Source organism: Hermetia illucens, chromosome 3, assembly GCF_905115235.1.
Source record: "Hermetia illucens chromosome 3, iHerIll2.2.curated.20191125, whole genome shotgun sequence".
NCBI classification, from domain to species: domain Eukaryota; kingdom Metazoa; phylum Arthropoda; class Insecta; order Diptera; family Stratiomyidae; genus Hermetia; species Hermetia illucens.
In genome coordinates this window covers 153,497,762-153,513,142 of record NC_051851.1, presented here as the reverse complement: position 1 = coordinate 153,513,142, position 15,381 = coordinate 153,497,762, and the positions used below count along the sequence as shown (strand labels likewise).

The window sequence follows — 15,381 nt, the reverse complement described above, 5'->3', positions numbered from 1 at the left end:
CCTACACCGTTCCCGGGACCAATCCAAAAAAACTTCTTGCTAAAATCGTTCAGCGCAACGTCCCTACACGGCCGGTCCTGGTGCCAACTCAAAAAAAACTTCTTCCTAAAATTGTTTCGCATAACGTCCCTACACGGCCCTTTCCGGTGCCAATCCAAAAAACTTCTCCTCCTCAACTCTTTGTCTATCTCACCCGCCAGCCCAGCTGTGCAACTAAGAACCGCTCCCCATGCCGCTACGTTGCCTTGAACTCTGTTGAGTTCATGTTGCAACAATATGCGCGTGCGCCTGCGGATGCGGCAAATCATTACCCTCTGTCAAGATTAATTCCGCGAATGCATTCAATAATGTGCAATCTGCGGCGAACATTAGGGTAATTGGACATTATGAAATGCATTATTTGAGCAACTTAACTCAGAAAGAGGCGAATGAGACTCCACTTCCGTCGCGAAGCCGCGGTCACTACAAAATAATACCAGAACACATCGTTATCTTCCTCACACTTAGTCCATTAGTCCAGTACAGGAAACAGGAACTGGTGTTTGATGCCCGATTTTAGGTACAAAAACCTCTACCGCCTCTCCCTGTCACCATGACTTCCAGTAGCCACATTGAGTTTCTTCCATCTAGAGGCAAGTTTTGAGGGTCGCACAGTGGTAGATTTTATTTGTAACAGTTCCTTTTGCAGGATCTATAATTCGTCAAGCAGCCACATTTTCTACATTAACATTTGGGCTAAATTCATATGATTACTAAATTTTTGAAACAAATTTTGGGAGTCTATTGAAACTAACGGATCTTTTCTGTAAATTATTATTTATATATATTTTCTTTGCTTTTAAATAGTAGAACATTATATATTTCCTAACTCTAAATTAATTGTATTATTTTATGTACAAGTAAAAATAAATCATCTTCATCAAATACAATTATAACAATTTTCATTAAAATAAACAGAAAAAAAAAGTTGTTTTTCCATTAAAAATCAAATCAAAATGATTTGGGCATTAAAATCATAAATTACAAGCCCAGCGATAACAGACACAAAATAAGGCAAAATCCAAAAAAACGAAGAATATGTCTGCAGAAATGCATTTCTGTTTCATTCAACATTAGAATCGTTATCACGTTTATTAACTTCACAGAAAATGAAAGAAGAGAAATGTTTGTCATTGCTGCTATCGAACTGCGCCGATAATTCAGTTAAAACAGCTTCTCATGTGACTTTCACCTAAGAAAAGCATTTAAACTTACAATTTTTAATGAGTGTGGCAGCATTAGATACAGCATTCATAGAAAAATAGATTTTAATATTTAATTTCAGCCAAAAATTCGATACAGAGAATTTTCATTGATTTTGAGAGGAAACCAAATGGATCATTTTGAATCCGAATGGAAGGAGAGAATTTTTTTTTTTAAAGAAATAATAATAGATAAATAGTTTAGTTTATATTATATATCACGACATGTTATTAAATACGAATTTTATGTGGGTAAAAATTAGAATGAAATGGGTAGATGATCCTCATAGTTTACTTCGCTGGGAGTGCTAGCAAATTTTGGATAATTAGTTATATCACTCAATATGTGGCAGAAGAGCAAGCAGTTATATTCATTCCATCAATGTTTCATGCATTTTGAATACTGAAATATTCCCAGGAATATATCTAATTATCAAATCCAATTTTCCATCCAACGAAACAAACAAACATCAACACACCCGACACCATACGCTGATAACGATATTTTCTTGAATAAATTGACTGAATTCTCACTTGAATCAAATATTCTACATGTTTAGAGTGTATATAAATATCTTCATCATCTCTTTCTTTGTATAGAAGTTGATTTTCATTTGTTTATGATAAAAAAGAACTACAACGTATGCCTACAAGATTTTATTTTTTTTTTCATATTTCGTTAGAAATGCGATCCTCGCGTCGAATTCGTCGTTTATTCTATTACTCGACGCTAAAACTTTTCTAAGCCCATTGGGATTTACGTAAGTTTCGAATATGACGGAGGAGAGAATTTCTTTCGTAGGAATTTTATTATGTAGAGCGGCAGACATGATACCAATGTTATCGTTGATACCTTCCACAAGAAATCGTATGACCAAATGAATTCCCAATCTGTGGATGAAAGAAAAGCAAATATTTTAAATAAGTTATCTGTGGTAAGAAGATTAAATGAATTATAGATAAGATACAAAATAAATACACTTCTGCATAGATTTGAGGATAAATTTCTATTAAAAATTGAGTTTAATATTAAGAGTTTCTATATTTAGCTGGTGGACTTTCTAAGTATACTATTACCAGTACAATTAAATATAAGGCTCTTAAAATCTATTAATAATAAACGATGACACAAATATTCAATGTGGACCTAGGTTTAGTAGTGTCAGAGCGCTTTAACAGTACACTAGGGAGCAATCTGTTTGCCATCTTTACAGCGAATTAAATGGGGAGAAACTCTATTCCAATTTTTTGGTTCACGAACGAATTTCTTTGTTGCTGGTACCTAATTTAAAAAAAAAATAGTCGGCTTGTGTGTTCGTACAGTTCAGCGACAATTCATCAGATGCTGTCTCACCTGTGGTCAAAGGGTAGCATAGGTCCCAGAGCGAAACGTGGATTGGTACCCACGATGGAGCACAAAACCTGGGAAATGCCTGCTGAACCAACGCCAACAGCTCTACTACCAAATCCTATCTCCACCTCTACGTGGTGACCGCTGGGAGCTCTTTCTTAACGAAAAGCTGCAGACGGAGAAGGATGAAGGCGAGTCTCCCGCATCTAAAAACGGGACAAATTGTACCAACTGGTCCTCCAGGTTGGGGTTGGATAGGGTTGACAACGCTACACGGAAAACCGAAGTTACGAAGCCACAACAGGAGCCTCGGACAAGATGGATTGTGTCCCAATATAAGGCTGATATAACAGCGTTGCAAGAGATGCGATGGACAGTAAACCATGTGCTCGGAGTAGGTTTCTTAGTTACCCAAAAAATTAAACCTGCTGTTATCGGCTTTGAAAAGATAAGTGAACGGGGACTTGGGACGAGCCGAAATGCTCGTCAATAAAGCTAACAATTACCTTGCAGTGGTGCGGATGGAGTCGAAAGCCTTCTTTATGTCGAGGAGAAAGACTATGGTCGGCGCGTTCCGGTTCAGATCCAGAAGGACGCCCAATTTAAGCACGAGGAATGCATGCTCAACCCAGTGTTTGGGTCGGTTGGCGAATTGAAAATCGGGGAATGAATGATTAGAGTCACAGTCCTCGTCGATGATGGCTTTTATGGTTTACTCGAAGATCGAAGATAGAGATAGGCCTGTAGCTATCGAGTTTTAGAGGATTCTGGTTCTTTTTTGGGATAGGAGACATTCAAGCACTCTTCCAATGTGTTGGGAAGTGGGCATTGATCAGGCAATGTTTGATGATGGAAAACATGATGGGGGTAATGCTAAGAGCGCAATTCTTTAGGACGATGGAGGGGATTTTGTCAAGTCCAACCGATTTTTTGTTGGCGAACTACTCTTGAACCAACAACAACAGCTCTACTACCAAACCCTATCTCCACCTCCATTTCGTTACCGCTGGGAGTTCTTTCGTAACGAAAAGTTGCAGACGGAGAAAGACGAAGGCGAGTCTCCCGCGCCTAAAAACGGGCTGACAACCCTACACGGAAAACAACTTGTAACGAAGCCACAACACGAGCCTCGGACTGGGTGGATTTTACAACGACACACCCAGCAACGAAAAATGAATAACGATTTGCGCATTTTCTCATGGAACATGCGTTTACCGTGCAAAGATGGAACTGCCAAGCAGCTAGCCGATACCCTGTCCCAATATAGGGCTAATGTAACAGCATTGCAGGATATGCTTTGGACAGGGACCGGTTTCCTGGAGAAGAGTCGTAACACCATATATTATAGTGGCCATCCAGTAAACCATGTGCTCGGAGTAGGTTTCTTAGTCAGCCAAAACATGAAACCTGCTGTTATCGGCTTTGAAAACATAAGCGAACGGCTATGCAAATTTAGAAACCTAAACCTCATTAACGTTCATGCCCCTACAGAGGAAACTGCAGAGTCGGAGAAGGATACCTTTTACGAGGCAGTAGAACGAACCCTTGAAGCCTGCCGCAGATATGATATCAAAATCATACTTGGGGATTTTAACAGCCCAGTAAGGACCCGTATTCAGGTACCCCGTACGTTGGCTCTCATAGCTTACATCAAAATATAAATGATAACGGACTGCGGATTATTCAATTAGCAGGGTCACACGAAATGATTGTTGGAAGTACCTGGTTTGCGCGGAAAGCAGTCCATAAACATACGTGGGCTTCTCCAGACGGGACCACTTTCAACCAAATTGACCACGTGTTGAACGAACGCCGCCACCTCTCAGCCTTGATGAATGTCAGAACATTTAGGGGGGCCAACATAGACTCGGATCACTATCTCCTTGGCATGGTGCTACGAGCTCGAATAACAACACCACCCAGAATCCCCTCTGACAATCAGGTGAGAGTTAACACTGAAGCCATCCACAACACAGCCCTTCCCAACACCTATAAGAGGGATATGGATGCCGCAATAACCGCAATCAACAGAAATCCTGGAGATGAAGCATCAACAAATGATCTTCACAATCACCTGAAGAACGTTATCATAAATACGGCCACAAACATACTTGGCACCAGGCGCAAAGAGTCGAAACGGCCGGTTTGGCGATGAATGTAAGCTACAACGGAACGGAAGAATGCTTTATACCGAGTAATGTTAGTCTCAAAGGACGCGGGCACGCGCAGAAACTTATCACGAACTCCGGCGAGCGGAGAAGCGACTTCACCGATGGAAATAGGAAGCCTGGGAGAACCAACAGGTCTGTGAACTCGAAAAGTACAGGGAGCAACCGCACCAGGCGCGCAAATTTTACTAACAAGCCAACAGGATGAAGCCTAACACGTCTCGATGTTCATCCTGCCGAGACAAAGAGGGAAATTTGATTTCCGACAGAATGGGCATATTGGAGCGATGGGTTGAATACTTTGATGAACTATTGAACAACCAGAACATCGGCGAGTTGGAGGTCCCGCCAACTGAAGACGACGGACAAATACTGTCACCACCAAGTATAGAAAAAAACAGTCCGTGCAATTCATCGGCTTAAAAATCATAAGTCGCCAGGAGCCGATGGAATTACAGCCGAATTGGTTAAATATGAGGCGACCAATTACACCAGGTGGTTCATCAACTTGTGCTCAAGGTATTAAGCGAATCAATGCCTGACGACTGACGAAGAGGCATTATCTGTCTCATACATAAAAAGGGAGATATCACACAATGCAGCAATTATAGAGGTCTCACGTTGCTGAGTACTATCTGTAAGATATTCTCCGCTATCTTGCTAGGCCGGATAGCCCCATACGCCCAGAACATCATTGGCCCATACCGAAGAGGCTTCAGTCCAGGCATATCAGCAACAAATCAGATTTTCTCTCTGCGGCAAGCGATAGAAAAACTGTTGGAATATGAACATTAGTTGCACCATTTTTTCATCGACTTTAAAGCCGTCTATGAGCCATGAGAGAATTTGGTATCCCAACGACATTGATAAGACTGACTAGGCTGACTCTGACCAATGTGCGAGACCAGATAAAAGCAGCAGGATCACTCTCAAGACCATTCGACATCAACAACGGTCTACGACAAGGGGAAATTCTATCATGCGTCCTCTTTAACCTGGCCCTGGAGAAAGTGATCCGTAATGCTGATGTAATGCACCATCATCTTTAAGTCCACCCAATTACTGGCCTACGCTGACAATATCGACATCATGGGAAGAACAACTCGAGATGTACAGTCTACCTTCATCCAGATCGAACAGGCGGCGCGAGATCTTGGGCCGCACATTCATGAAGGCAAGACGAAGTACATGGTGGCAATGTCAGCGCCAAAACCAAAAGAACGAACAACATCGAATCGCACTGGTCAAACGAAAAGAATGAAGATAGGAGACTAAAACTTTGAGACCGTTGAAAATTTCTCCTATCTAGAGTCGAAAATCACAACCGATAACAGCTATGACAATAATAGATAGAAATTTGTGGGCTAGCAACCTGTAAATTTGGAAACTTTATTGCTACCGAAACGACAAAAACGCCTCAGATAGGGGCTGACCTCACGTCAAAGACCTTTGCCTACCGAAAACGTTCCTCGGCAACTTGAACTTGACATAAGCTGGAGATTCTGGACTTAAGCGAAGTCAGATGGTGGGACTCTGGAGAGTATTCCTGTCCATCTTGCCACGCTTATGGCAATGTGCATTTGTACTCGACTCGAATCCGATGTCGGGTTGTTTTTGATGGCTATCGCAAGACTGCAAGATTTCGGTTCAGGTTAAGGAGCATCACAATTGTATAATGCTATGCACCAACAGAGATTTTCGATGTAATGGAGAAGGTGCTTTCTACGGCCAATTACACGCAATTTAGAGCAGGCTTCCTAAAGGTTGCATTGTGATCGTGATGGGTGATCAATGCCAAGGTGGGCTTTGACAACACCTTACTCGGACATGTGAACGGGAAACACGGTCTTGACGACCGTAACGATAATGGTAGAAGATTCGTGCTCGGCAGATATACTGAATAACCCGCTTGAGAATATAGATGAGCACCGAGTCACCATCAAAAAAACACTTCCCATATGCTCGTCGACTACGTTTCGAAGGGGCGTCATACAATCTGGCTGACTGCGGAAGCGTGGACGCGGATCGACGAACGGAAGGGGTTTACGGCTCTACTGACCGCTGTGAGTGATGGCGGACGTGACGCGCTCGAACCCCGATACTGAGCGAAATGCCGAGAACTTCAGCGTAGTGTACGCCGCGACAAAAGATATGTCGCAGAACGCAATGATTTCAGAAGTGACTGCAAATCTTTCGATGGTCTTCTAAAGGACGTTAACGGTCGACTTCTCATTTACGAGGACGAGCAACTCCACTGAAGAGCTAGAAAGTACACTTCACCATAGTTCTTAATTGCATCACATCCGATGATGTTCGTCCTCTTGTAGGTGAAATGGCTAGATACCGTACCATGCGGATAAGGACTGTACCTCCTGGCAGAAAAAAAATCATTTCGGCCATGCACTCAAATGGAGTAAAACCGGCGAGCTTGAGAGCTGGTCACGTGCTGCACCGGAGTCTGCCAGGTTTGCATCTTGTCACCAATATTATTTCTTCTCGTTTTCGGTGATGTACTTCATGCTGCTTTATCCGGAGGACGTAAAGGAATTCAATGGACTATAACGTCTTTCTTCAAACACATCTCTCATCGCGTCATGGCCCTTGTTCAAATGGCTTTCGATTTGGAAAAAGAATCAAGCAGAGTTTGACTGAAGATAAACACCAACCAAATTAAGGTTCTCAGTATCATCGGAGTACGCCGGCTTGATAATATCTCAAACGAAGAACTTGGTTAGCGCACAGACCTTGCACTCGTGCGCACTGCGATCGGAAGGCGGAAATGACAATGGATATGTCACACATTAAGAAGGGGCAACAATTGCGTTGCTGACTACGCCATGTAGTGGAATCCACTCTCCTAAGATGCCGACGGGTGGGTCGTTCCAAGGGCACTTGGGACAGAACAATAGAGAAGTATTGCAGCCAAGAAATCGTGAGATGAGCTGAACCGTGACGGGCCGCGGAGGCATAATTCAATAGTAAGAATTCGTAAATTTTCTGAAATCCTTCATTACATTCAATGAGCACAACAAACGACGATACATGGTTCATGAAAATGGCTATTGAGAGTAGTAGAAAATTTTTTTTTAAGAGATGGAAACGCCGAAGTGTCGGAAGTTCATCATCAAGCGCATACTCATTACGCTGAATTCAGTCAAATATTCTCTGAGCAACCAAGCTCTGCCAGACCTATCCACCGGCATCAAAAATTCAAATAATTCCGAGTTGAATTTCATTGGTATTTCATACTCAGAACACCAGAAAATTATGCGTCGTTCATTACAGTAGGCTTGGTGCAGCGCCGTGTTCGGATAGCTGAGTGGTTAGAGCGCAAGGCTGTCGTACGGAAGGTCGCGGTTCAAATCTCACTGGTGGCAGTGGAATTTGTATCGTGATTTAACGTCGGATACCAGTCGACTCAGCTGTGAATGAGTACCTGAGTCAAATCAGGGTAATAATCTTGGGCGAGCGCAATGCTCACCACATTGCCTTCTACAGGGTACTTACTATAATCCTGTAGTGTACCGTTATGGTCTTGAATGAAGTGCTCTAACACACTTCAAGGCCCTGATCCAACATGGATTGTTGCGCCAACGATTATTATTATTATTATTGGTGCAGCGCATTAGTCTCCAGACACAAACGAAACCCCACGTAAGTCACTTCTTTCTCTCACGTTCTGAAATTAGTCCGCACTAAGTAGTCGTGATGAAATCTTAGGTGATAATATATCATGTCATCATGTCACCTCATAAATGACCACCACTTGATTTCTTTCTTTAGGACAGCTTGAAACCGAAGCTAAATTCGGGCAGATAGCGTAAGTTAACGCCCGTTAAAAGTGCAGACTTTTACTGAGGATAAGGCGATTTGTAGTGTGATTGTAAGTTGCACTCCCGCGTGGAATCTTAAAACGGACGGCCACTCAGGAAATGCGTACAGTAAAATGGATCAAATCATTCCTTCTGAGCATTCTTCGTTCCACCCGTCTTTCGTCACCACCAGCACTTATTTTTATTTTGATGTTTTTACGTTTATGTTTATACCTAGAACTTTACAACTTTGTCCAAAATTCTCTGTTGATCACATTCTACATTATACAAAAAAACTATCATGCTAGATACTATCTAAAAATTAAAAACTCACCAAAGTATTCATGGAGAACAGCCAAAGATATTAGATAAAGCATCAGACTGAATATTTCGGCAAGAACCATTAACCTGTCAATGAAAATTTCATGTCATTATACCATTTCAGAACAGAGATAACTTCAGCCTTACCTATGCCATGTTCGAATTGTCAACGCCACCATTATCAACTCTGTCAATATCAAAGCCGAAAAGCTAATCGCCACGATATGAATGAATTCATCCTCGAACAATATTAAAGCTCCATACATAATCACTCCGCCTTGATATATACTGATTAAAACCCACACGAAGAAAGTCTTATAACTAAGACTCCGACCTTTCGCCAGCTCCTTATATAACTCCGGATACGTAATTGCAATCGCCGAGTCAATATCTTGATCCAATACCAACGAGAACACCGGAAACATTGTGTATACCGTTGCATATCCAACCATCAGGAAACCTTGATACAATGCTACTGAACTCAAATAAAACACAGCCGAGAAAACAGCTTGCATTGTCGATATAATCAGTCCACGATGTATGACGAATTGCGAAAGCGCCGCTGACCGCTTATAAGATCGGCGTCCATGTACCAGCAACAATTTGGCGATATGTGAAAATTGCGGAATACTAAAATCACCAGCCAATGATGCTTGTCGCCCTTCGCGACCTTCAATACCAATTCCAGCGTCTGATTGTTGTATCATGCTTACATCGTTGCCACCGTCACCGACGGCACATGTGCGCTTCCCTGTATGTTTCTGGATTAAATCAACAACTTGTGCCTTTTGTGTGGGACTACAGCGACAACAAACTACCGCTGGACATGCTGTTGCTAATTCCATAAATTCGATATCGTAATATTGAAGGCACACTTCAAGGCTTTCGCCCGAAACAACAAGGGCACAACCTTGTTTACGTCGGAACTGATTCAGTTCCAGATGTGCGTCTGTTCGAGTTTGAACTGATTTCAAAATATGCAGTCCTTGATTACGTCCCACGAGCTGCGAACTCTTTGCAATACATGTCGCGGTTTCGAGTTTGTCACCAGTTAACATCCAAACTCGTACGCCAGCGTTTCGTAGTAGTTCCAGAGTGGGTCTTACACCATCTTGTAGTCGATCCTCAACACCGGTTAAACATAAAAGTTCCATTTCGCGTTCCAAGGACTCAACAACTGCTGAGACTTTAGCCGTTCTATCGGTTACGCTTAGACGGGCAGCGTTGAATCTCGTCTCGAAATCATTATACTGATCTTCAGTTAGAACTTTCTTCGCAACGACCAGAGTTCGGAGGCCCTCTCGTGCCATATTTCCACTTTCTTCGCTCAGCCAGTCATTGTACTGAACGATGGCAGACATGACAACATCAGCACCTTTCAAATAGAACGTTATTTCACCTGTCTGGGCATCTTTTACAATAATGCCCATTCGCTTTGATTCACTGGTGAATGGGAAGACTTGCAAGATGTGGAACTTCATCAAACCATCAGAACCTCCAATGGAATCCAATGAAGCAGTGCTTGCTGTGCTACTTGAGGATGGAGTTGCTGGTGTGCTGGATTGATTTCCTCCTTTCTTGTTTTTTACTTTATGACGCAATTGTAGCGTAACAGAGTTTAAATCGCGGGCTACTAGCGCCAAACCAACTTGCTCAGTCCACTTAACCAGAGCAATTTCATCAGGGCTTGAAGCTTGGTATGTTATTTCATCGCTACTTTTCTTCGTTTCCATGTTGATGGTCGAACGTGTGGGCGAGTTACGTTGTTTCTCTTGTGCTTTGTTTGTAGCGGCCTTATCATTATCATAGACAGGAGTAACATTGTGGCAAAGAGCTAAAGCTTTCACGGCTTCCCAGACACGCCAACCCTCTGGACGTCGCAATCGATTTCCACCAAATATCGATGAGGGTTTCGCAGCTGGTGGTGAAATTTCCTGTCCAGCTCCTGTATTGGATGTTAATGATTCAATCGCTTGGGCAACGTGATGAAATGTGTCATTGTCATGAGCTACAACGCCTAAGTGAATTTTTTTGAAGACCATCTCGTTTTGTGTCAATGTTCCGGTTTTATCTGTGAGTAAATACGAGATTCGACCCAGTTCTTCGGGTATAGTAGTTGAACGCACAACTGTGCCTTCAATTTCTGGATCATTTTGAATTTGCCATGAATAAAATGCTTTGCCCATGTCGAGATTTACGCGAAGACTAATTGGAATGATGTAGGAGAAAAGCAGGACGAAGCGGAACAAATATCTGAAAACCCCATTGCGATTCAATTTTATAATTTCCCAAGCGTGTTTGAAGAAAAAGAAAAGACTTACCGATACCATGGTCCATTGAATCCTTTGAGGCACATCATTACCAAGGCAAGACCCATGACAGCGCAAAATAGAACCTGAAAATATTTATAATATTTTAGTTGTTCGAATGAATGGTGTTATCGCTTTATCAAGTATTTCCCTGCATCTCATCTTACCTTTGTAAGCCCATTAATTTCCATGTCCAATAATCCAACCTTCGATCTTGGCGACGAATTATTCATCACACTTCGTGTTTCGCATCCTGTGTAGATGACAATTCCTGTTGCAGTACCCGCTGCTACTACTGTATTCGCCCACAAAGTATTTTCAACATTCAAGCTGCCTTCATCGTTTCCATCCTGCTACGAAATCGTATTAAAATATATACAAATATTTGATGCCTTCCGGAACTTTAGCAAGAAAGGCAAATCCAAGGAGTTACAAAATAACAACAAAAGAGGGAGATAAAGAAAAGACTGAAAGACCAAGCTTACAGTCTCAAACAGAATACGTGAATGATTACAAGGACTCTTCTTTACTCATTGGCAATCCTCTGTAGGACATCAAAACATTATTCAAAGTCAACTTACGATCGAAAACGTCCCGATGAAAGAATGTATGTCATTTTGTGGCTTCTCAATATAAATACTGGCGTCAATGTTAAATAAATCAGAATCACTGTTTAGCTTTTGTGTCATGGATACGGCAAGTCTTAGTTTCCAGTCAGTTTCGCCTGTTGAATAACGAAAACAAGGAGCAATTACAACCCATTCCACTTCCTAAACAATCAAACCCACTCACCATCAAGTTGATCCGTCCTCACAAAAACCGATCCACTCTTATCGCTTGTCCTCAATAGCACCAAATCCGCTGGCACGCGTTCATCCTTCTCCACTATAACGATATCGCCAACTTTCAGTTTTGACGACGGTACCATTTCATATTGCAAATCACTCGGTATCAATCTTTTATATTTCTGTGAGTTCACCTCATGATCACGTTGATGTCGACGAAAATCATCGACCGCCTCACGACAAATTGTAACGGCCAACACGAAGCACAATGGACCCCAATATGTGTACGGATAACCGATTCTTATGTCTGGTATAAATTGACTAAGTGCCATCAGCAAAAAGTATAAGTTGAGAAAGAAGCGAAACTGCTCGAATAGAACTAATGGTAGGAACGTGATTAAATTGTATTTTTGATTGCGAATTTCGTTCGGTGGAAATTTTTCGTCGATTGATCGGCCAATGCGGACGGTGCGGGCCCGCAATTCGCGCGGTGCAAACCATTTTCGCCAGGCCCACCACCAGCAGCTGTAAAGAGAATAAAAGGAACATGTGATTGGTCGAAATTGAGTAGGATATAGATAGCAAAAAGTATTCAAAAAAGATGCTGCTATATTCCAACGAAGTGTAGAATGTAGTGTAAGATTGGCCAGAAGTTGATGGATGTCATGTATTAAAGAGGGAGTCCTGAATCAACATTATAATTTCCATGAAAAAGTCGATAATTAACATTATCCCAGTATTAGTCATGGATTTCCACGGGAGAATCTAATGATAAAATCGCAGTATTTTAAGGCTCAGTGATGATAGCTTGCTGTTCATAGAATATGGCAAATTGCAAAGTAGTGAAAATGGCGAAGATTAACTTATAAACCACCACCGAGTTATGAGTTTTTCTTTCTATACTGACATGAGGGGGAAATGGTTCAAGAATCGCATCTATCTTTCCAAACTAATTAACGCGGGTTGATGGAGAATTCTATGAAGCTGAAGTTAGCTTGCGTGGATGAACATGGTCACTGTTTATCACTACCAACCCGGGCAGTTTCGTCCGTAGCATATCCCGAAATGTTCGGTGGCACACACTCACGCCACGAAGAAAGCAGGCCTGGCCCAGAAGCGAAATAATTACTGCTTAAAGACAGAAGAGCCTACAAAAGGGGAATGCCTCTGACACACTCAAGTCCGAACCCAAAGTTAGGGATGAAGGTAGGAGTCAGAAAACTCGGCGTTACCTATGCTAGCACGATCGAGGGTATTTTATGTTAAATGTTGTGTTCGGCGACGCACACTATTAGTACAGGTCTGATTATGGTAGACTACGTGACAGAGGATACGGCGGGGTGACTCAGGACAATAGCTCCGAAATTGTCAAACTAACAGCCAGCAAAACTTTTCAGGATTACTAAAATGGAAGTTCTCACTCACGACTGTGAAAAGCTTTTAGAAGCAAAACAGAAAGCAAAACAAATTAACAAATTGCTCACGATTGCAGTGGAGCAAGAGTGAACCCAGAGTGTACTGCGGGCGGATTCATGTTCACAAGAGGCATCTCTTTTGGAAAACCAAGGGCCTTGCATATTCTTCACTCTAAAACAAATGTATAGCTTTCAGAGTCCTTGACTAGCGACTTCATGGCCATTAAAGTAGCCTCGAGAAAGCTTCGCGGTGAAGAGCGAACCGCGAATCACCGGTATACGTCGGGACACACTGGGAGTCTCCGGAGCCGTCGACAACTCTCTGTCGGCGTCGATGGGATGATGCGAGTGTAGCTCTGCCAAGATGATAGTTGTGACGTGTATGAAGAGCTAGCCCCTTCGGGACCCTGGTCGGATAGTGTGCATTGAACCGGTGTTAGTAGACCGCCTTGCCCCGAGCGAGCGCTGATCCGTCCGTGAATTCCTGGATCAGCTAAGCGTAGGTCAAGCCTCAGGGAACTGGGGTAGGGGCATTGTCCCCGATGGTACACCCGTTCCTGACTATTGCGACCCGCTCCCTTGCACACGATGCGCTGGTTAGTTTTCCATGGAGAATAAACATAAATTAAAACAAAAATCGACGAAACAACAGGGAAGGAAGAAGAGCTGAGTGCATTTGGGTGGAGTACAAAAATGCGTCGTTCACCGCAGCGATCAGCGGAAGGCGCAAAAGTGGTGAAGCGTATGCGGTTGGCAACGTTCCTCCAGAGGAACGTTAGCAAAGGCGTCAAAAACGGGCTGATGGAACTGGAGGAACTATTGGACCGCATCTCCTTCTATAGGCGAAGGTGGAGAGCAGAAACAGCCGCCCTCCTCGCTGAGAACGTAGCTTGCGTCAAACGGACCGCAGATAGCCCCCTGCAAAGCAAACTGGGGAAAAAGCGGAAAGAGGACGACGTGCCCGAAGGAAACTTTATCGAAGTAGTTTCCAGGGCATAAAAAAAGAAGGCGAAGAAGTAAAAAGAGAAACAACTGACTCCACCGCCAGAGACACGTCTGTCTAAAAATAGCTGCCAGGCAGGAGCAGAAAAGACGAGGAAGCGAAGGACTAGACCGTCGCCTCTGCTCATTAAGCCGACGGAAGGCAAGACATTTGCGGAAGTCCTTAGTGAAATCCACTACAAGACGAAACCCGAAGAACGGAGCAGAGGTATCTTCCATACGGAAAACGAGGAGTGGCGGAGTTCTTGTCGAACTGGGCCCAAAGATGACTAACAAGAGTACGTTCTGCGAAGCGGTCAAGGGGCTATTGGGGGAAAAAGCTCTTGTTTCCAGCCTAGAGCACATGTGCTCTCTAGAAATTCGGGATCTTGACTGCCTCACAAAAAAGGTTGAATTCGAGGAGGCGCTAAAGCGTGAATGCCCAGAGGTAACCACCACACAGGTAACATACTTTGTTTCTGTTGCAAGAGGTGGGACGCCTTTCGCCAGCAGCTTTATGCAGACACAGGGGAGCTCTCTCCAGACAACATTGTCAGAGAGGTGCTGAAGAGCGCTGGCAGCTGGAATCGTATTGCGCATTATGTTCGGGCTCTTCTTATTCCGAAGAAGATTGAACTCGACCGGCAGAGGGATCGGACGGTAAGGGGTTTCTTGAACTAACAACTCCCTTCCCGTTGGTGAAAGGAATTCCCTGACTTGAAGGCTCCCAAAGCCGGGAGGGCTAGCCCGTAGTAATGTGTCAAACGGTTTCAGGCTAGTTCTCTGATGACAGGTGTTTAGTTAGTAGTCCGACAGTGTGCTGTTGCGGAAGTCCAACAAAATCGCAATCATTCATAGTTAGCACCAGGCACAGAGGCCTAGACAATAGAAACTACTCTTATGAATGGACTAACTAGGAAGTGTTGAGTTTCAGAGGAATCCTCTATGTCGGATCATAAAATAATCAGACTGGACGTCGAGAACAATTTCGAAATAGA

General features: G+C 43.1%; 1 protein-coding gene across 3 annotated transcripts in view; it reads right to left on the bottom strand.

Annotated features, from left to right (window-relative positions):
• Positions 1 to 1,433: 1,433 nt before the first annotated feature.
• LOC119653225 (probable phospholipid-transporting ATPase IIA) overlaps positions 1,434 to 15,381 on the bottom strand; it is a 30,129-nt gene continuing 16,181 nt past the window's right edge. For 2 of the 3 annotated variants that reach the window (XM_038057805.1, XM_038057807.1), the window contains exons 2-8: positions 11,995 to 12,512; positions 11,784 to 11,926; positions 11,370 to 11,555; positions 11,215 to 11,288; positions 9,041 to 11,146; positions 8,907 to 8,980; positions 1,434 to 2,132 (exon numbers count right to left, since the gene is read on the bottom strand). In XM_038057805.1, the coding sequence (XP_037913733.1) occupies positions 1,999 to 2,132; positions 8,907 to 8,980; positions 9,041 to 11,146; positions 11,215 to 11,288; positions 11,370 to 11,555; positions 11,784 to 11,926; positions 11,995 to 12,512 (3,235 nt within the window). In that variant the 3' untranslated portion in view covers positions 1,434 to 1,998. The remainder of the gene's footprint in view (positions 2,133 to 8,906; positions 8,981 to 9,040; positions 11,147 to 11,214; positions 11,289 to 11,369; positions 11,556 to 11,783; positions 11,927 to 11,994; positions 12,513 to 15,381) is intronic. The other variant, XM_038057806.1, reaches the window with a different exon arrangement.